Source organism: Equus caballus, chromosome 20 (genome assembly GCF_041296265.1).
Source record: "Equus caballus isolate H_3958 breed thoroughbred chromosome 20, TB-T2T, whole genome shotgun sequence".
NCBI classification, from domain to species: Eukaryota; Metazoa; Chordata; class Mammalia; order Perissodactyla; family Equidae; genus Equus; species Equus caballus.
The window spans coordinates 39,105,257-39,128,224 of NC_091703.1; the positions used below are offsets into that span (position 1 = coordinate 39,105,257).

General features: G+C 38.1%; 1 protein-coding gene across 11 annotated transcripts in view; it reads right to left on the minus strand.

Moving 5' to 3' along the window:
* FKBP5 (FKBP prolyl isomerase 5) overlaps window positions 1–22,968 on the minus strand; it is a 128,321-nt gene that overhangs the window by 49,161 nt on the left and 56,192 nt on the right. For 4 of the 11 annotated variants that reach the window (XM_070245499.1, XM_023624815.2, XM_023624813.2 and 1 more), the window contains 2 exons: window positions 8,191–8,316; window positions 2,394–2,538 (listed from right to left, as the gene is read on the minus strand). In XM_070245499.1, the coding sequence (XP_070101600.1) occupies window positions 2,394–2,538; window positions 8,191–8,295 (250 nt within the window). In that variant the 5' untranslated portion in view covers window positions 8,296–8,316. Of the gene's footprint in view, window positions 1–2,393; window positions 2,539–8,190; window positions 8,320–12,023; window positions 12,146–12,779; window positions 12,894–22,968 lie in introns of all 11 variants that reach the window. The other 7 variants (XM_070245498.1, XM_023624814.2, XM_023624817.2 and 4 more) reach the window with 5 other exon arrangements.

Below are 22,968 nucleotides of genomic sequence, written 5' to 3' on the forward strand. Positions count from 1 at the left end.
ATTTTACTGAGAAATCCAGGTAGAGAAGGTGGCAGTATAAATTCTCAGCAATTCTTGTCTATTTGCAAAGATAACTGTTGGGAGAAGACCTGTTATCTTAAATCTACTTCAAGACAGAAATTCAAAGGGTAAGAGTTTGGGGGGCAGTGGGAGCAAAGAGGTCTGATGAGGCTATTTACTTTGAGGTCATCTAAATGAACGAACGATGCCACAGCCATGCTGGTGGCCCTGGAGGTTCACGTCCCTAAATCAAGAAAAATGAAAACAAGTTCCACCCTAACTGCCATCGTTATCTGCTACATCAAGAAAAAGAATCTGTATCTGATTTTGATTGCTACCTTATTGAAACACAAGATTAGTCTCACATGAGCCATTAACTCACTAAGGACCCAAAGGGGAAGGGAGCAGTGGCACAGCCAGCACCTGAGCTGGAAGAGAGCACAGCTGGACAGGAAGCAGAGTCACCAGGACGCATAAACGCCTATGCGTACCAGGGAAGGCAGAGGGCAGAGAGGCAGGAGGAGTCTAACTCCTCAGTTCCCCATTTGCTGTTTCCTCTCCCAGATCCATGCTGAGCTAACAACTCAACCAAGGTGCAGAGTCAAACAGAAAGGAGTTAAAATCAACACTGAGCGTGGTGGTGGAGGTGGGGTTACCCCTCTTCTCCTACACTTAATCTGGGGACAAACTAGAAGTCTGTTATATCTGTGGCAGATAAGAATAAAAAGACATTGTAATGCAGCCATTAACTTCCAATAAGTCACATGGGCCACAAAGTACAATTTGATATATGGGCTATTTTTAAAAAGTAAGAATACTAAACTAACTGAAGACATTTAAAAACATTTGAAAAGAAATTAGTAAAAATCACATTTAAGACTTGAAAACAGTGGTTCTCAACGTTTTTTCCTCAGGATCCCTCTACATCTTAGAAATTGAGGACCCCAAGGAGCTTTTGTTTATATGACATATCTACTGATATTTACTATATTAAAAATAAAAAGATTATTTACCAATTCATTTAAAAATAATAATAACCTCATATGTTAACATAATTTTTCTTATGAAAAATAACTATATTTTCCAAAGCAAAAAAAAACTAGTGAGAAGAGTGGCACTGTTTTATTAATTTTACAAACGTACAATGGGTCTGACTTAATAAAAGACAACTAGATTCTCATACTTACCTTTGATTCATCTATTGCAATTTTGGTTAAAGCACATGGAAAAAACCCAAACCCACAAGGATAGATTGTTGAAAAAGGCCAGAGTACTTTAATAGCCTTTCCAGATAGTCGTGAATATAATCATCTGATAGTACATCAAAACTGGACAAGTGGTAGTTTCATAAAGATTAGTTGCAATATGGAATCTCAAAGTATTTCAATGAACTTCTCATACTGTATTACATTAAAATCCACTGGGCTACCCTGCACAGTGAATGGATCTTCTCCTTATGCAGGATTTTGTAACATCACGCATTGGTCATTGAGAAAATATTGATTCACTAACTTGTACAGCTCTTTCAAAGGTTAACACATTTCATTGCATAATATTTTAAAAATCACATTCATTAATACCCACTGATCTCATCAGAAGTCTTTTAAGTTTGGAGAAGCTGTCACACTCACAGTGGCAGATACAAATTTCTCAAAACGGTAATTTTCACTTGAAAATTCAATGGCAACAAATATCGTCAGTTGTTTTCCTTGAAGTGGCAGGCTCACTTCATTCATTTTCAAGAAAATATCTGCCAAATACTGAATAATCATAGTATGCCCTTTCAAGTTAAAATGGTCTTTCATGAAAAAAACAAAGCTAGTTCAGCTCTCAACTAAAACAAGTGCATTAAGTGCTTTTCCTTGAGATAACCACTGACCTTGGGTATACAGAAGTGCTTAATGTGTGCTCCCCTTTCTGTCACAAAAATATCACAACAATGTGAAACTCAAGGATGAGGATTTAATTAAATCAATTTCTACAGTTTATCAAGGACATTCTTAAATGAAACTGGCTTTCCTTTTTGTTTTTACCCCATTTAAACAATGAACGAGGGCAGTGAAGCATACATGGCTAATGGTATAGTTTGGTGTCACTGCCTAGATTCGTGCTAAGGTACCAACAGTTTGCACCACTCCAGCTTTTGTCCCATCTGTGCAAATGTAAACAAGGGGAAAAAGATAAATAACATCTTAGTATTATTATGAAAATAATTTTGACATTATGGACCCCCTAAAAGAATCTCAGGGACCGCCAGGGATCCATGGACCACACTTTGAGAACCACTGCTCTAAAACACCTTTACTTTTGGGAAGGATAGGATCCACTAACTGTTAGATAATACAAATAGCAATAAATCTAAGTAAAATGCAACTAAAAAAACACCCTCTTACCTTTGCCAAGGCTGAAGACAAATGGTTCATTTCTATCATGACTGGAATCAAACTTTTTTCCATTTGACAATTTTCCTTTATAATGGACATAAACTTTGTCTCCAATCATTGGTGTTTCCTCGCTATTTCCCACTCTTTTGACAATCTAGAAAAGATAAATATCAAGAAAAAGGAGGTGGAACTTTTTCCTTCTAATCAGAGAATAGAAAGGTCACACAAGTCCATTTCACATCACCCAGACAGATTTGCAAATACTTATCTGTCTTTTCTATAGGCTTCCCTCTAATTTCTCTCAGTAACTCTCACTGATAGAAAACTGTCTTATATTGCTCTAAATTTTAGTGCTGTATCTAATTTTATTGTTGATCACACTTTTCCCTCAAAATAATTAACCAAGAGATCCTGTTACATTGGATTAATGCCCCACACTTTAACATCTCTCAAAACACAGAGCTAGTCCATGTACAAACTGAATTAGACCAAAAAGACTAATGGACTTTCAAAAACATTCAAAAAGATGTCCAAAGCAAAGTTTCAAAGGTGAGATTTTATTTGCTTCCCTCCTTTGCTAAAAAGATTAGCTTCTGATTAGGTTTCACTAGTTTGGTTTAATTTCAAAAAGCCCAAGTTCTTGGTATAACAGGTTACATTTCCTATTATTTGAAGAATATTCAATGTGTGAAAAAACAGTATCACTGCACAGTTTGATATGATGCCGAATAACTTGTTTTCTAGTAAAGGAAAGGCCAAAAAAGCTCCAAGCTGAAAAATATCTAGCTGTCATAAAATACAGTATATTTATTTTGTTCTTGGCAGAGCAAGCCACTAATGCAGTTGGTCAGTTCTGGGAAAAGAAAATCAAATCCAGGCATGTGGTGATATAAATTATTCTGTCAATCATCTACACCAAACTAATCATTTTTAGTATGTAAAAGAGGATAGTAGTAGCTAATGGCCAATGGACATCTTTTCTGGGAAAGGGTCTGAATTTTTATCCACAGAATTCAATTATTTACTCCTAAATTCTTCTTTGAGATGTGTCCTCCTGTCCTACCCACATATCACCACATAAACGCTTAGATGAACTTAGATTCTATAACTTTCTCAGCTCAAAAGCCCAGACATGCTTTAAAGAAAAAGAATCATTACTGCAACTTCATCAAAAAACTGTTAGCTCTAATTAATGAAGTTAGTAAAGATGCACGATACAAAATCAACATACTGAAATTAGTTGCATTTCTATAGACTAACAACAAAATATCTGAAAAACAAATAAAGAAAATAATCCCAGAAATGCAAATCAAAACCAAAATGAGATATCACCTCACACCTGTTAGAATGGCTATTATCGAAAAAACAAGATAACAACTGTTGATGAGGCTGTGGAGAAAAGGGAACTCTTGTGCACTGTTGGTGGGCATGTAAACTGGTGCAGCCATTATGGAAAACAGAACAGAGGTTCCTCAAAAAATTAACAACAGAACTACCATATGATCCAGCAATTCTACTGTTGGATATTTATCCAAAGGAAACAGAAACAGTAACTCAAAAAGATATATGCACCCCCATGTTCACTGCAGCATTATTTACAACAGCCAAGATATGGAAACAACCTAAGTGTCCACTGATAGATGAAAGGATAAAGAAAATGTGGTGTGCATGCGTGTGTGTTTGTGTGTATAATGGAATATTATTCAGCTATAAAAAAGGATATCATCTTGTCATTTGCGATAAATGGAAGGAGTATGAGGGCAATTTGCCAAGTAAAATAACTCAGACAGAGAAAGACAAACACCACATGATCTGACTTGTATGTGGAATCTAAAAACAAAAAACAAAAAGCAAAAGAACATACCCAAAAACCAAGCTCACAGATATAGAGAACAGACTGGTGGTTGCCAGAGGCTGGGGTGGGGAGGGTAAAATGGGTAAAGGGAGGCAAAAGGTACAAACTTCCAGTTATAAAATAAATAAGTCATACGGATGTAATGTACAGCATGGTGACTACAGTTACTAATACTGTACTGCATATTTGAAAGTTGCTAGGAGAGCAGATCTAAAAGGTTCTCATCACAAGAAAAAATTTTGTACCTATGTATAGTGACAGGTTGTAACTAGACTTATAGTAGTGATCATTTCACAATATACACAAATATCGAATCATTATGTGTTACACCTGAAACTAACATAATGTTATATGTCAATTATAACTCAATAAAAAAAAGAATAGAAAAAGAAAACAATCCCATTCACAACAGCATCAAAAACAATAAAATAGTTAAGAACAAATTTAACCAACGAAGTAGATCTGTACACTGAAAACTATAAGATTTTGATGAGAAAAACTGAAGAAAACACAAATAAATGGAAGATACCGTGTTCATGGATCAGAAAAATTACACTAAAATGTTAATACTACCAAAAGACATCTATAGACTCAATGCACTCCCTATCAAAATTCCAATAGCATTTTTCACAGAAACAGAAAAAGCAATCCTAAAATTCATATGGAATCATGAAAGACCCAAAATAGCCAAAGCAATTCCAAGAAAGGACAAAGACGGAGGCATCACACTTCCTGTTTTCAAACTATGTCACAAAGCTATAGTAATCAAAACGGGATGCTACTGCCATAAAAACAGGCACACAGACCAATGGAACAGAATCAAAGGCCCAGAAATAAACCATACCATATACAGTCATCTACTATTTGACAAGGGAGCCAAGAACACTCAATGAGGAAAGAACAGTCTCTTCAATAAGTAGTGCTGGGAAAACTGGATAATCACACGCAGAAGAATGAAATCAGACCCCTATCTTACACCACTCACAAAAATTAACTCAAAATGGATTACAGACTTAAACCTAAGACCTAAAACTACAAAACTCCTAGAAGAAAACATAGGGAAAAAGCTCCAGATGTTAGTCTTGGCAACAAGTTTTTTGTATATAAGACCAAAAGCACAAACAACGAAATAAAAAATAAACATGAGACTACATCAAACTGAAAAGCTTCTGCACAGTAAAAGAAACAATCAACAAAATGAAAAGGCAATCTGTGAAATGAGAGAAAATATTTGCAAATTATAAATCTGATAAGGAGTTAATATTCAAAACATACAAGGAACTCATACAATTCAATATCAAAAAACCAAACAATCTGATTAAAAAATGGGCAGAGGAAATGAATAGACATTTTTAAAAGAAGACGCACAAACGGCCAACAGGTACATGAAAAGATGCTCACCATCCCTAATCATCATGGAAATACAATCAAAACCACAACGAGGGGCTGGCCCCGTGGCCAAGTGGTTAAGTTTACATGCTCTGCTTTGGTGGTCCAGGGTTTCGCCGGTTTGAATCCTGGGCGCAGACATGGCACTGCTCATCAAACCATGCTGAGGTGGCGTCCCACACACCACAACTAGAAGGACCCACAACTAAAAATACACAACTATGTACCAGGGGGCTTTGGGAAGAAAAAGGAAAAAAAAATAAAATAAAATCTTTGAAAACCACAACAAGATATCATCTCACACCTGTTAGAATGGCTATTATCAAAAAGACAAGAGATAATGAGTGTTGGTGAGGATGTGGAGAAAAGGGAACCCTTATGTACTGTTAGAGGGAATGTAAACTGGGGCAGCCACCACGGAAAACAGTATGAAGGTTCCTAAAAAAATTAAAAAAGAACTATCATATGATCCAGCAATCCCACTTCTGGGTATAAATCCAAAGGAAACAAAATCACTCTCTCAATGAGACAGCTGTACTCCCATGTTCAATGTAGCATTATTCACAACCAGCCAAGCTATGGAAGCAACCCAAGTGTCCATCTATAGATGAATGGAGAAAGAAGACATGGTGTATGTATGCGTGTACACACACACACACACACACACAGTAGAATATTTTTCAGCCATGAGAAAGAAGGAAATTGTGCCATTTGTGACAACATGGATGGACCCTGAGGGCATTATCCTAAGTGAAATAAGCCAGAGAAAGAAAGAAAGATATTGTACAATATCATTTACCTGTGAAATCTAAAAAAGCTCAACTCACAGAAACAGAGTAGAATGGTGATTGCCAGGAACTAGGGGGTGGAGGAAATAAGGAAATATCGGTCAAAGGGTACAAACTTCCAGTTATAAGATGAACAAATTCTGGAGAGCTAATGTACAGCAGGGTGACTACAGTTAACGACATCGTATCATATACTTGAAAGTTTCTAAGAGAGTAGATCTTAAATGTTCTCATCACAGAAAAACAAATAGTAATTATGTGAGGTGATGGAAGTGTTAACTAACCCTACTGTGGTAATCATTTCAAAACATGTAAGTGTGGGGCCGGCTCGGTGGTGCAGCAGTTAAGTTCGCACATTCCACTTCGGTGGCCCAGGGTTTGCAGGCTTGGATCCCAGGTGCAGACCTAGGCACCACTTGTCAAGCCATGCTGTGGCAGGCATCCCACATATAAAGTAGAGAAAGATGGCCATGGATGTTCATTCAAGGCCGGTCTTCCCCAGGAAAAAAAGAGGAGGATGGTGGCAGATGTTAGCTCAGGGCTAATTTTCCCCAAAAAACAAAAACATGTAAGTGTATTAAATCATCACATTGTGCACTTACATAATGTTATATGTCCATTATATCTCAATAAAGCTGGGAAAAAAGTATTATAATAAAAAAATTAAACTAAGAGCTACTTCAAAACAAGAAATCATTACTGCCCTTCTAGGACTTCAAAGGGGAAAAAAGTTTCAAAAAATTAATCTCAAGAAATCACATGATATTCTACAAGTTCTCTGTTCCATTGGTCTGTGTGTCTGTTTTTATGGTAGTTTATTCACCTGTAAAATGGAAGAATCAAGAGGTACTGATTGTCTCATAAGACCATTGCTAGATAGAAATAAAACACCACGAAAAAATGATTAACTGCAGAGTGAAAAAAATATAAAGTGTTTTAACAAGGAGGAAGACTAATTCAAAACTAAGATATATTCTCTAACGAAACCTCAAAAAATATCTTCACTGCACACAGGAACACTATATTCTTTGTTGTTTTTTTTTAAAGATTGGCACCTGAGCTAACATCTGTTGCCAATCTTTTTTTTTTTCCTCCTCCTTCTCCCAAAACGCCCCAGTAAATAGTTGCATACTTTAGTTGTGGGTCCTTCTAGTTGTGGCACGTGGGACGCTGCCTCAGTATGGCCTGATGAGCGGTGCCATGTCGGCACCTAGGACCCAAACCCGGCAAAACCCTGGGCTGCTGAAGTGGAGCGTGTGAACCTAAACACTCAGCACAGGGCCAGCTCCAGGAACACTATTTTCACATAAAAACAAATCTTCTTGAATTTTGCAAGTTAGCTTCCCTTTTTCCTTAAAAAGTGTTTTGAATTATCATTAGCCAGCTTTAATATACATAAATATTATATTAAAATAATAACCCACTTGTACAGTCTGAGAATGGGGAGACAGCCTTTGCAATTTCATTTCTGGTTCTAACACGTCAAGAGATGCGAGCAATAACTTGGACCTGACCCCAGATGTGCATGTACTAAGATGTAAGGTATCAGGTAAGTTATTTACCTAGCTGTGCCTCAGTATCACCATCTATAACCTGGGATTAAAATAAACCTCAAGTTATGAAGATGAAATGAGAATTTAGCTGTGGGTGTTTGGCACTTATAAGCCTAAGTAAATATAATCCATCTCCACCTCCAGCCAAACCAAAAGGTTTTTATAAACAATCTTTCTAGATAGCAAATTTCCCTACATGTCATTCATCCTTGTGGCCTCACCTTTAATACTCCTCTATCTTTTTTGGAGGTAATATCCTCTCCCCGTTCAGCAACAGCTGCTGCTGGGCTTTCTCCATTGTTCTTGGCACCTTCATCAGTAGTCATTGTCTTTTATAAGTAGAAAACCTGCTGAGAAGAAACATATTTTAGCTAGGAAAAATATCACTTCCTTACGCAACTTAAAATTCCCCTAGGAACTGAGCTTTACCTGACCTAATATTTACTTAGAGCCAATAAGGTTAGATACTAAAATTGAAAACAAAAACAGTTTCTATGGGCATGTATTGATGCCATGAGGCATGTAAATAAAACATCATCCAACTCTTCAATTTCCCATCCAGCTCTGGTCCCAAATTAGAGAGCAGTACAAGTCAGGTTTGGTAGTGATTATATTCTTTAACATGATTACACACTGAGAAGTAGTCCTTTCAGAGCTTTGAAAACGTCCTTTTCCTGTAGCCATATTCTTGACAGTGAATTAAGAACTTACCAGGTGATCTGACAGAAGAAATGACGATATATCATAGTGGTAAAGAGAACCAGCTTTGGAAGCTGACAGACCCTAGTCTGAGTCCTAGCTCCAGCAATATCTCTTTGACATTTGCAAACTTAATCTCACTGAGCCTCAGTTTCACATCTGTAAAATGGACATAGTACACTGTTCAAAGAGTTACTGTTAGGCATTAATAAGATAATGTATGTTAAGAGATTAGCACAGAGTCATAACTCAAAAATATAAGCATTTAGGGGCCAGCCCTGTGACCTAGTGATTAAGTTCAGTGCGCTCTGCTTCAGCAGCCCAGGTTTGGTTCCCGGGTGTAGATCTACACCACTTGCCAGTGGCCACACTGTGGCAGCGACCCACACACAAAACAGAGGAAGAGTGGCAACAGATGTTAGCTTCAGGGCTTCCTCAGCAAAAAAAAGTATATATAAGCGTTTATCACGATTATTATCGGGTCTTCTATATGGCCACATTTTTCATTTCCTGCTCAAAATCCCTACAGAATGAGGTTCTTCTCTAGCATGGCATTCAAGGCCCTTCACGATCTGATCCTCACCTCTTTCAGGTCTAGCTTCTTTCTCTCATGCAGCTCACGCTGTAGCCAAACTAGACCAATTCCTCTCCAAAACAAGTCCTATGTTTTCCCATGTCCATGCCTTTGGTCATTCTTTTTCTTCTTCTCCAAACAACCCTCCCCCCTCAAATGCTACCTCCATCATACCAAGCTTGACCTTAAATTTGGAGGTTGTTTGCCCTTTTCTGCACTTCCGTGGCTCTTCCCTTGACTTGTTGTCTGTAGCATATTTATAAGACACACTTGTTGGATTTAAAAGATCCTTGGGAGCAAGGGTCATGCTTTGTTCATATTTAGATTCCCTGGAATGCCTCTCCCTTCTAGACTGGTGAAACAGAAAGCACAAGGAACGAGAAGCTCCTCACAAGCTGTTTGATGTCAGCTACTTTAACTCGTCTAAGCCTTTTTTCCATACCCAGGTAATTAGAATAAAAATAATATCTACTTTCATGGAGCAATCTTCTGGATTAAATGGCATAATGTATATTTTAAAAGTATCCTATTCCACTGTTAGCTCTTATTGTTATTATTGGTCACTCAACTGATAGACATGTTTTCATGCCACGCAAACCAATGTTACAACAGGCCAATCAACAGATGAAACAGAGCACACCTCACTGGCTGCTGCCGTGATTAATTCCATACTGCGCTCCCGGTTGTGCACGGAAGGTCAAGAATCAATCACTTCTACAGCTATTCCATATTAGGCTAATAATGGACGTAAACCTCCCTAAAGTCACCTGCGAGACCCTCCTGTCTACACTTGTGAAAAATGTCTTACTGACACAACTGATAATTAGACAACTAAAACATGTCTTGCAGTGCTTTAACTCATTTCCAACTGACCTAAATTTACTTCAGTGTCAGCAAAGACACAAATCAAATTTTGCCTAAAAATCTTCAAAAAGAACACCAAAAGCCAGGGGCTAAGCCTAAGCCTCTTTGCTTTATTTTCTAGTACAGTTTACACCAAACGCAAAGACCCAAATGCTTGGCTCAGGATAAGAGAAAGGCCAGAACAAAGCATCCTCAAACAAACAACAAAAATTAAGTACCTAGTTGTACATGATGCTGAGCTAGATAATCAGGAAAATTAGATAAACAGGTTTGGTTCACAGCCTCTAGTACCGTACAACTTACACTTCTTTGATGCATAGAAACTTGTAGAAAGTACCTCAAAAACGGCGGGGGGGGGGGGGAATCTCTTATATATTTGGGGACCATGGACCATATCCCTGGAAAAATACATACATACAGGAAAATTTCCCAGGGCTTCACAGACACACTGACATCCACCAGCAGACCCCTGGGGAAATCGTGGATTAAATCAATGAGCAAATTAAAACCATCAGGTGAAAGGTTATTAGGGAACAGAAGAGTCACACGGTCTCAAAGCATGAACCTGTACATTACTTATTACTAAAAAAGGAAAAAGAGCTTTCCAATGAAGTGATCTGACAGATACCCCTGAACACAGTGATCTGCATCATAACCAAACTCTGCATTACTAATAATAACAGACTGATACCACTGTGCATCCTGATGTCCTGTGATGGGAACATACATGTGCTAGACCTACCAAAAAGGTTTAACCTGAAACTAATCAGGAAGAAAAGACAAAATTAGGTTGTGGAACGTTCTACAAGACAACTGGCTTAGACTCCTCAAAATCTTAAAGTTATGAAAGACAGAAAAAATAAAGACTGGGGCCTGTTCCAGTTTAAAGGAGACCAAATAGACACAACAATCAAATGTGATGTGTGATCCTTGGCTGGACCCTGGTTGAGGAAGACAAAAAGTTATGAAAGTACATTTCTGGGAGAACTAGAAACATTTAGAAAAACAGGCGATACATTAGATTATTATTATTGCTTACTGTTAGCTTTCTGGAGTGTGATACAGTATCATGGTTTTAATATCCTCATTCTTAGGGGACACATGCTGAAGTATTCAGGGGTGAGGTGTCATGATGTCTGCCACTTACTTTCAAAATATTTAAGACAGAGCAAGAGTGAGCACAAATACCACAAAAACCCCCAAAACACAGCATTGAGAAAGCATGACTACAACACATCCAAAGGCAGTGCCTTCCTTTTGAATGTTCATCATTTGGGGATCAGCTAAATTTTTTAATGAGAATATGGTCAATCAAAAAACATCTTCTTTTGGTCCTAACCCTGCCTTTTGAAAACAATGGCTTGCTAAAATTCAAATAAATAGGAAACTTGTACAAGCTGATTTGCTAGATAAACTTTCTAACTCTCATTTGATAAAGGAATTTGCTTTTTCATTTCTGGTTCTAACACATCAAGAGATGCGAGCAATCTTCATAATCTCAGAGAATGGTTCTGAGTAGTATGGAGTCCTTATGAAAAGGGGTAGCATGAATAATTAAAACACAAAGATAAAAATAATAAAACAAACTGTTTTGAACTTTCAAAGGCAGGTAAATCTGGAAGAATAAAGAAATAAACTGAAGTTTCCAAGTATTTCCCTTTAATTCCAATTATGCTATTTGGAGTATAGATTTTTGTAAGCAAACAAAACAAATACATTTAAAAAAACTTTTTCCTTGCTCTAGTGTTACATGAAAAAAAGGCAGTAAGAACAGACAATTCCTAAAAACCTGTAAGACACACTGAGAAAGTTTCACTTTTTTCATGAGACAGCCTTTTCTTTTTTCCCCTACCCTAGGTTTATTCTGGATTTAAAATCACTATGTAGCTATGGATATTAATCTATGACAAAGCTTACTGTTCTGAACTGTCCAAATGGGGAAACTGCTACCCAGTACATCAGAGAGGGAACACACAGTTCGTTCTGTTACGGACATGCCAGATAAGCATGCTCTCTCCGAAGTGCTAGTCAGCAAACACCTGAGACATAACAGAAAAATGAGAATACGCTTAAAATTTCATCAACAGTGCACTGAACACTTCAGTTAACATAACTAAACTGTCAGATCCCCCCAAATGAGAAGTCATTTTAAAGCTTTACCCGCTAATTCCTCATGTATATTACTTACTGTGTTGTCCTCTTTGTTAAAATAGAGACGTTGCATCAGCTTACTCTACTGTACAACAGGAGAGTTGTCAGAGAGAAGACAAAAAAACTAAATAGGAACTGGCTACTTTGTAGAAGCACAGAAAATTACAGCAGCATTCTTTGTAAGTACCACAGATGTCTAGACCATAAAGGCTTTCAGCCTCCTAAAACTGAAACACAAAGGAAAGAAAACACAAGGGAAGAGGTACACCTCGGACTTGTAACTGAATCAATATAAGTGTATCTTAATTTTGAAAATATCTGTGTAAGGATGAACTGGAAAGCCCTCATTTACTTTCAACCCCAGGCCTCTCTCAAACATTCAAGTCCAGCAACACAGGAGTGCCAGGAGAAGTTATCTATTAGTCAAGACACACATACAAAAGAGAGAGAAATATGCACAGAGAAAACAAGATCACATATAGACTATACACCTGTACGAAACTGCACACTATATTTATTCACCTATTTTCCCCCAGTTAATTTTCTTCCTCCACATTGGGGTAAGGAATGGGGAGATGATGAACAATACTCCTATACACGCTCAAACACTTATTTTTTCTCCTTTAAAAAAGAAACCTGTGAAAAGATATACAAATGGCCAATAAGTTCATGAAAAGACACTCAACATCACTAGTCATAAGGGAAACGCAAATCAAAATTACAATGAGATACCACTTCACACCCATTAGGATGGCTGTTATCAAAAAAGAGAACATGACAAGTGTTGGTGAGGATGTAGAGAAACTGGAACGCTCATGCACTGCCAGTGAGAGTGTAAAATGGTGCAGCCTCTGTGGAAAAGACTGGTGGTTTCTCAAAATGTTAAACATAGAATTACCATATGATCCAGCTATTCCACTCCTAGGTTTACACCCACAGAAGTGAAAGCAGAGATTCAGACAGACACTCATACACCAATGTTCACAGCAGCACTATTCACAATAGCCAAAAGGTGGAAACAATCCACGTGTCCATAAACATTGTATGGTGAGTGTATATATGGATTACATATTATTATTATTATTATTAAAACGAATATTATCCAGCCATAAAAAGGAATGAAATTCTGATCCATGTTACAACATGGATGAACCTTGATAACATTATGCTAAGTGAAATAAGCCAGACACAAAAGGACAAATATACCATTTTACTTATACGAGGTACCTAGAATAGACAAATTCATAGAGACAGAAAGTAGAATAGAGGTTACAGGGTTTGCGGGGAGGGAGGAAGAGCGAGAAGTTGTTTAATGGGTACAGAGTTTCTATCTGGGAACACGAAAAAGCTCTCGAGAATAGTACTGACAACTGCACAACAATGTGGATGCACTTACTGCCACTGCACTGTCCATTTAAAAACGGTTAAAAGGGTAAATTTTATGTTATGTATATTTTAACATAATTAAGACAAAAAAAAAGAAAAAAGAAGGAAAAAAATCTGAGGCCAGAGCAGACAGAAACTAACTTAACAGCATGGTCAGCCAGAATTCTCTCTCCTCTGTCCTCCTTCCTTCTCCCTCACCGAGGATGCCCTCACATTTCCGGTGCACTTGCCAAGTTCTGAATCGAGCCTCCAGCAGTGATCACTGCACAGCTCTTCAGGGACTAACAGCTTTGAGATGTCCAGTAATGAAGACAGAAGAGGAAAGAGAATCCTAAATGGAACTTTGTAGCTACAAAGTATTTCTTCCTTTATTGTATCTCTTAGATACATACAATGCTTTGGTAAACTCACTTTTTTTTTTTTTTTTTTCCCCTACCCAAAGCCTCAGTACATAGTCGTATATCCTAGTTGTAAATCATTCTAGTTCTTCTGTGTGGGATGCCACCACGGCATGGCTTGATAAGGGGTACATAGGTCTACACCCAGGATCTGAACAGGTGTACCCTGGGCCACCAAAGCGAACTTAACCACTTGGCCACAGGGCAGGCCCCTATTGTACCTTTAAATGAGCAATTACTTATACAATAAAAATAATGAAAAAATAATATTATCTCTTTTGTTTGTTTTCTTATTTTTATTAATGTTATGATAGATTACAACCTTGTGAGATTTCAGTTGTACATTTTTGTTAGTCATGTTGTGGGTACACCACTTCCCCCTCTGTGCCCTCCCCCCACCCCCCCTTTTCCCTGGTAACCACCGATCAGATCTCCTTATCAATATGCTAATTTCCACCTATGAGTGGAGTCATATAGAGTTCGTCTTTCTCTGACTGGCTTATTTCGCTTAACATAATACCCTCGAGGTCCATCCACGTTGTTGTGAATGGGCTGATTTTGTCTTTTTTTATGGCTGAGTAGTATTCCATTGTGTATATATACCACATCTTCTTTATCCAATCATCAGTTTCTGGGCATGTAGGCTGGTTCCACGTCTTGGCTATTGTAAATAATGCTGTGATGAACATAGGGGTGCAACGGACTCTTGAGATTTCTGATATCAGGTTCTTAGGATAGATACCCAGTAATGGGACGGCTGGGTCATAGGGTATTTCTATTTTTAACTTTTTGAGAAATCTCCATACTGTTTTCCATAGTGGCTGTATCAGTTTGCATTCCCACTAACAGTGTATGAGGGTTCCTTTTTCTCCACAACCTCTCCAACATTTGTTGCTCTTGGTTTTGGATGTTTTTGCCAATCTAACGGGTGTAAGGTGATATCTTAGTGTAGTTTTGATTTGCATTTCCCTGATGATTAGCGATGATGAACATCTTTTCATGTGTCTATTGGCCATATTCATATCTTCTTTTGAGAAATGTCTGTTCATGTCCTCTGCCCATTTTTTGATCGGGTTGTTTGTTTTTTTGTTGTTAAGCAGTGTGAGTTCTTTGTATATTATGGAGATTAACCCTTTGTCGGATAAGTGGCTTGTAAATATTTTTTCCCAATTAGTGAGTTGTTTTTTTGTTTCAATCCTGTTTTCCCTTGCCTTGAAGAAGCTCTTTAGTCTGATGAAGTCCCATTTGTTTATTCTTTCTATTGTTTCCCTCAACTGAGGAGTTACAGTGTCCGAAAAGATTCTTTTGAAACTGATGTCAAAGAGTGTACTGCCTATATTCTCTTCCAAAAGACTTATTGTCTCAGGCCTAATCTTTAGGTCTTTGATCCATTTTGAGTTTATTTTGGTGTGTGGTGAAAAAGAATGGTCAATTTTCAATCTTTTGCATGTGGCTGTCCAGTTTTCCCAGCACCATTTGTTGAAGAGACTTTCTTTTCTCCATTGTAGGCCCTCTGCTCCTTTGTCGAAGATTAGCTGTCCATAGATGTGTGGTTTTATCTCTGGGCTTTCAATTCTGTTCCATTGATCTGTGGACCTGTTTTTGTACCAGTACCATGCTGTTTTGATCACTGTAGCTTTGTAGTATGTTTTGAAATCGGGGATTGTGATTCCGCCGGCTTTGTTTTTCTTGCTCAGGATTGCTTTAGCAATTCGCGGTCTTTTGTTGCCCCATATAAATTTTAGGATTGTTTGTTCAATTTCTGTGAAGAACGTTCTTGGGATTCTGATTGGGATAGCATTGAATCTGTATATTGCTTTAGGTAGTATGGACATTTTAACTATGTTTATTCTTCCAATCCATGTGCAAGGAACCTCTTTCCATCTCTTTATGTCATCGTCAATTTCTTTCAAGAAAGTCTTGTAGTTTTCATTGTATAGATCCTTCACTTCCTTGGTTAAGTTTATCCCAAGGTATTTTATTCTTTTCGTTGCGATTGTGAATGGGATTGAGTTCTTGAGTTCTTTTTCTGTTAGTTCATTGTTAGTGTATAGAAATGCTACTGATTTATGCACGTTAATTTTATACCCTGCTACTTTGCTGTAGTTGTTGATTATTTCTAATAGTTTTTCTGTGGATTCTTTGGGGTTTTCTATATATAAGATCATGTCGTCTGCAAACAACGAGAGTTTTACTTCTTCGTTACCTATTTGGATTCCTTTTATTTCTTTTTCCTGCCAAATTGCTCTGGCCAGCACCTCCAGTACTATGTTGAATAGGAGTGGTGAAAGTGGGCACCCTTGTCTTGTTCCTGTCCTCAGAGGGATGGCTTTCAGTTTTTGTCCATTGAGTATGATGTTGGCTGTGGGTCTATCATATATGGCCTTTATTATGTTGAGGTACTTTCCTTCTATACCCATTTTACTGAGGGTTTTTATCATAAATGGGTGTTGGATCTTGTCGAATGCTTTCTCTGCATCTATTGAGATGATCATGTGGTTTTTGTTTTTCATTTTGTTGATGTAGTGTATCACATTGATTGACTTGCGGATGTTGAACCATCCCTGTGTCCCTGGTATAAATCCCACTTGATCATGGTGTATAATGTTTTTGATGTATTGCTGTATTCAGTTTGCCAAAATTTTGTTGAGGATTTTTGCATCTATGTTCATCAGTGATATCGGCCTGTAGTTCTCCTTCTTTGTGTTGTCCTTGTCAGGTTTGGGGATCAGAGTGATGTTGGCTTCATAGAATGTGTTAGGGAGTTCTCCATCTTTCTCAATTTTCTGGAACAGTTTGAGGAGAATAGGTATTAAGTCTTCTTTGAATGTTTGGTAGAATTCTCCAGAGAAGCCGTCTGGTCCTGGACTCTTATTTTTGGGGAGGTTTTTGATTACCGTTTCTATTTCCTTACTTGTGATTGGCCTATTCAGATTCTCCATTTCTTCCTGATTCAGTTTGGGGAGATTGTAGGAGTCTAGGAATTTGTCCATTTCTTCCAGGTTGTTCAATTTGTTGGCATATAGTTTTTCATAGTATTCTCTTATGATCTCTTGTATTTCATTGGTATCTGTTGTGATTTCTCCTCTGTCATTCCTGATTTTATTAATTTGTGATTTCTCTCTTCTTTTCTTGGTGAGTCTGGCTAGGGGTTTGTCAATTTTGTTAATTCTTTCGAAGAACCAACTCTTTGTTTCATTGATCCTTTCTATTGTCTTTTTTGTTTCAATATCGTTTATTTCTGCTCTTATTTTTATTATTTCCCTCCTTCTACTGACTCTGGGCTTTGTTTGTTCTTCTTTTTCTAGTTCTGTTAGGTGTCGTTTGAGGTTGCTTATGTGAGCTTTTTCTTGTTTAGTGAGGTGAGCCTGTATTGCGATGAATTTCCCTCTTAGGACTGCTTTTGCTGCATCCCAAATGGTTTGGTATGTCGTGTTCTCATTTTCATTAGTCTCCAGATAAAATTTGATTTCTTCTTTAATTTCTTCAATGATCCATTGTTTGTTGAGAAGCGTGTTGTTTAGTCTCCACATTTTTGCACCTTTCTCTGCTTTTTTCTTGTAGTTGATTTCTAGTTTAATAGCATTGTGATCAGAAAAAATGCTTGATATTATTTCAACTCTCTTGTATTTATTGATGTTTGCTTTGGTTCCCAAAATATGGTCAATCCTTGAGAACGTTCCATGTGCACTTGAGAAGAATGTGTAACCTGCTGTTTTTGGATGAAGTGTTCTATATATATCTATTAAGTCCATCTGGTCTAATTTTTCATTTAATTCTATTATTTCCTTGCTGATTTTCTGTCTGGATGTTCTGTCCATTGGTGTTAATGGTGTGTTGAGGTCCCCTACTATTATTGTATTGTTGTTGATGTCTTCTTTTAGTTCTATTAAGAGTTGCTTTACAAATTTTGGTGCTCCTGTGTTGGGTGCGTATATATTTATAAGCGTTATGTCTTCTTGGTGGAGAGTCCCTTTTATCATTATATACTGTCCCTCTTTATCTTTCTTTATCTGTTTTGCTTTGAAATCTACCTTGTCTGATATTAGTATAGCGACACCTGCTTTCTTTTGTTCATTATTAGCTTGGAGTATTGTTCTCCATCCCTTCACTCTGAGTCTGTGTTTGTCTTTGGGGCTGAGGTGTGTTTCCTGGAGGCAGCATATTGTTGGATCTTGTTCTTTGATCCATCCTGCCACTCTGTGTCTTTTGATTGGGGAGTTCAATCCATTTACATTTAGAGTGATTATTGAGACGTGGGGGCCTACCACTACCATTTTGTGTCTTGTTTTCCAGTTTTCTTCAGTTTCCTTTGTTTCTCGTCCCATGGTTTAATCTGTTCTGATGTAGAGCTGCTACTCTCTGTTGTTGTCCTTCTACTTATCTCCTCTGCTCTTGGTTTTGTAGCCCCTTTCCTTTTTTGGATTTTTCAGGAATGAGGGTTTTCCTGAGGATTTCCTGAAGAGGAGGTTTTGTGGCAATGAACTCCCTTAATTTTTGTTTATCTGGGAAAGTTTTTATTTCTCCATCGTATTTGAAGGATATTTTCACTGGGTAGAGAATTCTCGGCTGTAGATTTTTGTCCTTCAGATTTTGGAGTATATCATTCCACTCTCTTCTAGCCTGTAAAGTTTCTGCTGAGAAATCTGCTGATAGCCTGATGGGGGTTCCTTTGTAGGTTAGTTTCTTTTGCCTGGCTGTCCCTAGTATTTTCTCCTTGTCGTTGACTTTTGCTAGCTTCACTACTATATGCCGTGGAGTTGGTCTTCTTGCATTGATAAAGTTTGGAGATCTATTGGCTTCTGTCACCTGAAGATCCATCTCTCTCACCAGATTTGGGAAGTTCTCAGCCATTATTTCTTTGAATAGGCTTTCTGCCCCTTTCTCCTTCTCTTCTCCCTCTGGTATACCTATAATCCTTACGTTGCATCTCCTAATTGTGTCTGATAATTCTCGGAGAGTTTCTTCACTTCTTTTTAGTCTTGCTTCTCTCTCCTCCTCTGCCCGCAGCAATTCTATATTGCCATCTTCCAAATTGCTAATTCTTTCCTCCATATTATAGGCCCTACTGTTCAGAGCATCTAGATTTTTCTTAATCTCCTCTATTGTGTTCTTCATTTCCAATATTTCTGTTTGGTTCTTCTTTATCGTATCAAACTCTTTTGTGACATAGCTCCTGAACTCGTTGAGTTGTCGGTCAGAATTCTCTCTTAACTCATTGAGAGTTTTAATGATGGCTGTTTTGAAGTCATCATCATTTAGGTTATATATCTCATTTTCTTTGGGATTGTTTTCTGTGTATTTGTTACTTTCTTTCTGTTCTGGAGATTTAATGTATTTTTTCATATTGCTTGATGTTGTTGATTTGTGCCTCCGCATGGAGATAGAGTTTAGTTGCTCCTTTCACTTGTTTCAGCTGCTGCGGTGGGGGAGCAGCTGTTTATACTGCACCAACCAGGAACCCTGTCCGCAGTTGCTAACTGGGCCTGGGCCCCTCCTCGTAGCCACAGTGGCCCTTTGGATTCCCTCCTCTGCCGTGGGGGCCGTCACAGGGGGGATTCAGGCTGCTGGTGCCTACTGTTGCAGCCCACCTAGATGTGCTCTCTCCTTAGGGTCTGCAACGGTGTTATGGGCTTTTCCAGCGGCCAGGGGTGGGATCACTTATATTTGTCACTCCGTTGCTGTCGGCACCCACAAATCTCACTTGTCCTCTATGGGTTGCAGGAGAGCTATTGGCATCTTCTACAGTCTGTGGTTAGTTCACCTAGCTATGCTGCTTTTGCCCTGGGGTCTTCCAGCCTTGTGGCTGGCAGCTGGGTGCCTTCTACTGGTGCTATGCAGAGACTAAACTCACTTTTCTTCTCAGTACATGTAATTAATGAAGAAAGCAAAGTTAACAGACCAGATTTACAATTACTTCTGTCACTGACTACTTACTTGGATGAATTACTGTTCTTAAATAAGTAGGAGGCAAAGGGTTATATTAGTATTAAAACAACAACAAAATCTAGAAAACATTAAACCATCCAAACGTCAAAGGTTGAAAGATAGTACCAAATTATCAACTTTCTCCCTCCAAGATGACACTGGGATGACAGAAAAATTTGTAAAGTTCCAAGCTCAACAAGAGAAGGTTATCACTGAACTAGAAGGCAGATGAGATCAGGCTGAAGGAGACAGAGAACAAAGAGCAAACTGCCTTCTAAACACCAACAGCTCTCCCCAAGGAACAGCTCTTCCCAAAGGAGCATCACCAAGAGCAGGAGTGGGCCAGGGAAGTTAAGGAGAGAGCCACATCTGAGGAAGAGAGGAGAAGCTGTGTCTGTATCAGTCAGGCCAGGTAGGTTTCATTCCATCCCCATAGCACAAGGTGGTTCCCATTTGTCTCTATGGAAGATGTAAGGATTTTCCTTATTCTTGGGGTTCAGAGATATCACCACAATATATTGTAATATTTGTCTTCTTTCTTTAATTCCTGGTCCTTAATTGCTGAAGATAAGTCTTTGGGGGACCTCAGGGAAGTTCCTACCATTATTTCTTTTCCTTCAATGTCTGTCCTCTGCTTCTAGAAGTCTTATTACACAGACTTTGGACATCTTGGTTCTATCCCTCAGGTCTCTCAAACACGTTTCTAAACCTAGCATAAACGTTAGACTCACCTGGGAAGCTTTAAAAAGCCACTGATGTCTGGATCCACTCCCAGACAGTCTTGAGTTAGTATCTGTCGTGGGGCCAGGGCATCAGTGTTTTTTATTTTGTTTTTTGGAAGGGAAGATTGGCCCCGAGCTAACATCTGTTGCCAATCTTCCTCTTTTTGCTTGAGGAAGATTGTAGCTAACATCAGTGCCAATCTTCCTCTATTTTGTATGTGGGACACTGCCACAGCATGGCTTGATGAGCGGTGTGTAGGTCCCCACCCAGGATCCAGGCCTGTGAAATAAGGGCTGCCAAAGCGGAGTGGGCAAACTTAACCACTATGCCACAGGGCCAGTCTCCATCAGTGTTTTTAAAAAGCATCTCAGATTATTCTAATGTGTACACAGGGCTGAAAAACACTTTTGATAGAAGAATTCAATTTCTACCTGTGCCACAGTGGTAGGTTTAAAGTAACTTGGGTTGATTTATTCAGGCCAAACAGTTTGATTCCAAGTCTGCTGATGATTTCTAAGCACAGGCCAACAAGGTAACACATGACAACGGTCTGTAAACACTGTATAGGCAGAGTGTTTGTACAGGAAGATCTGCTTGTATTGCGTAGAATGTCCTTTTCATTTTTGAGCCCCCACCATCTAGTCTAAATGAATGGCATAAAAGAGGCACTCAATAACATTGAAATGAATTGAGATTTTCAAAAGCAGCCAATATAAAGATGGTAAAATATTAGTCACTAGAAAGAATCAGTGCTGAAATGTCATTACCAGTTGACTATATTTCTTCTCTAAATCTACTATGAAAAATCTAATCTGGAGAACTCCACCATACCTGAGTGTTCAACTATAAAAGTAAAAATAACATCCTGTTCTCATCAGAAGCAGTGGTTATTAAGAAAACACTAGCATAATATATCTCTGAAGTGCACTGAAAGTATGTCTATACATACATACGCATAGCAGACGTAAAATGTGGTCTATATTAGTAAATGTCCTGTGTACAACTGAACAGAATGTATATTCTGCTTGTATTGCATAGAATGTCATATAAATGTCAATTAGATCAACTGGCTGATAATGTTCAAATCTTCTAAATCACTACTGATTTTTGGTCTACTTGTTCTGTCAATTATTGAGAGGTAAGGTATTAAAATTTCCAACTATAATTGTAGATGTCTTTCTCCTTTCGGTTCTAATCAGTTTCTGATTCATGTATTTTGAAGTTCTGTTACTAGGTGCATAAATATTTAGGACTATCAATTCCACTTGATGAATTGCTCTGTTTCTCATGATGAACTGACCCTCTTTATTCCTGGTAACATTCTTGGCTCTAAAATCTAGTTTGTCGGAAGTTAACATAGTTATTCCAACTTTCTTTGGATTACTATTAGTGTTAATGTGGGATATCCTTTACTAACCTTTTACTTTTAGCCTATTTGTATCTTAATATGCACAGCAGGTTTCCTGTAGGCAGCATTCAGTTGAGTCTCGCTTTTCTACCCAATCTACCAAGCTCTGCCTTTTAACTGGGCTGTTGAGACCATTTATATTAATGTGATTATTGGTTTGGCATAATCTAATATCTTGTGATTCGTCTTCCTTTATTTGTCACATCTGTTTTTGTTCTCTTTTTCCTTTTTGGATCTCTGGGTTTATAATTTTTATTGAATTTGGAAATTTTTACCCATCGTTCCTTCAAGATTTTCTTCTGCACCCCCTCCTTTCCTCGGGACTACAATTACACGTATATTAGACCACCTGAAGCTGTCTCACAGCTTACTGATGCTCTATTCATTTTTTTCTTACTCTTTATATCCTTTCTGAGTCTTATTTTGGATAGTTTGTATTGATATGGCTTCAAGTTTACTAGTCTTCTTCTGCACTGTCTAAACTGCTGCAAATCCCATGTAATGTATTTTTCATCTCACACGTAGTTTTCATCTCTAGATGTTCAATTTAGGTCTTTCAAATATACTTCATATCTGTATTTAACATTTTCAATCTTTCCTCTACTTTCTTGAACATATGGAATATAGTTAGAATAACTGTTTTAATGCTTTTGTCTACTAATTCTATCTGCTGTGTCATTTCTTTTTTTAAAAAAAAAAGATTTTTTTTCCCCCTTTTTCTCCCCAAAGCCCCAGGTACCTAGTTGTATATTTTTAGTTGTGGGTCCTTCTAGTTGTGGCATGTGGGACACCGCCTCAGCGTGGCCTGACAAGTGGTGCCATGTCCATGCCCAGGATCCGAACCAGGGAAACCCTGGGCCACTGAAGC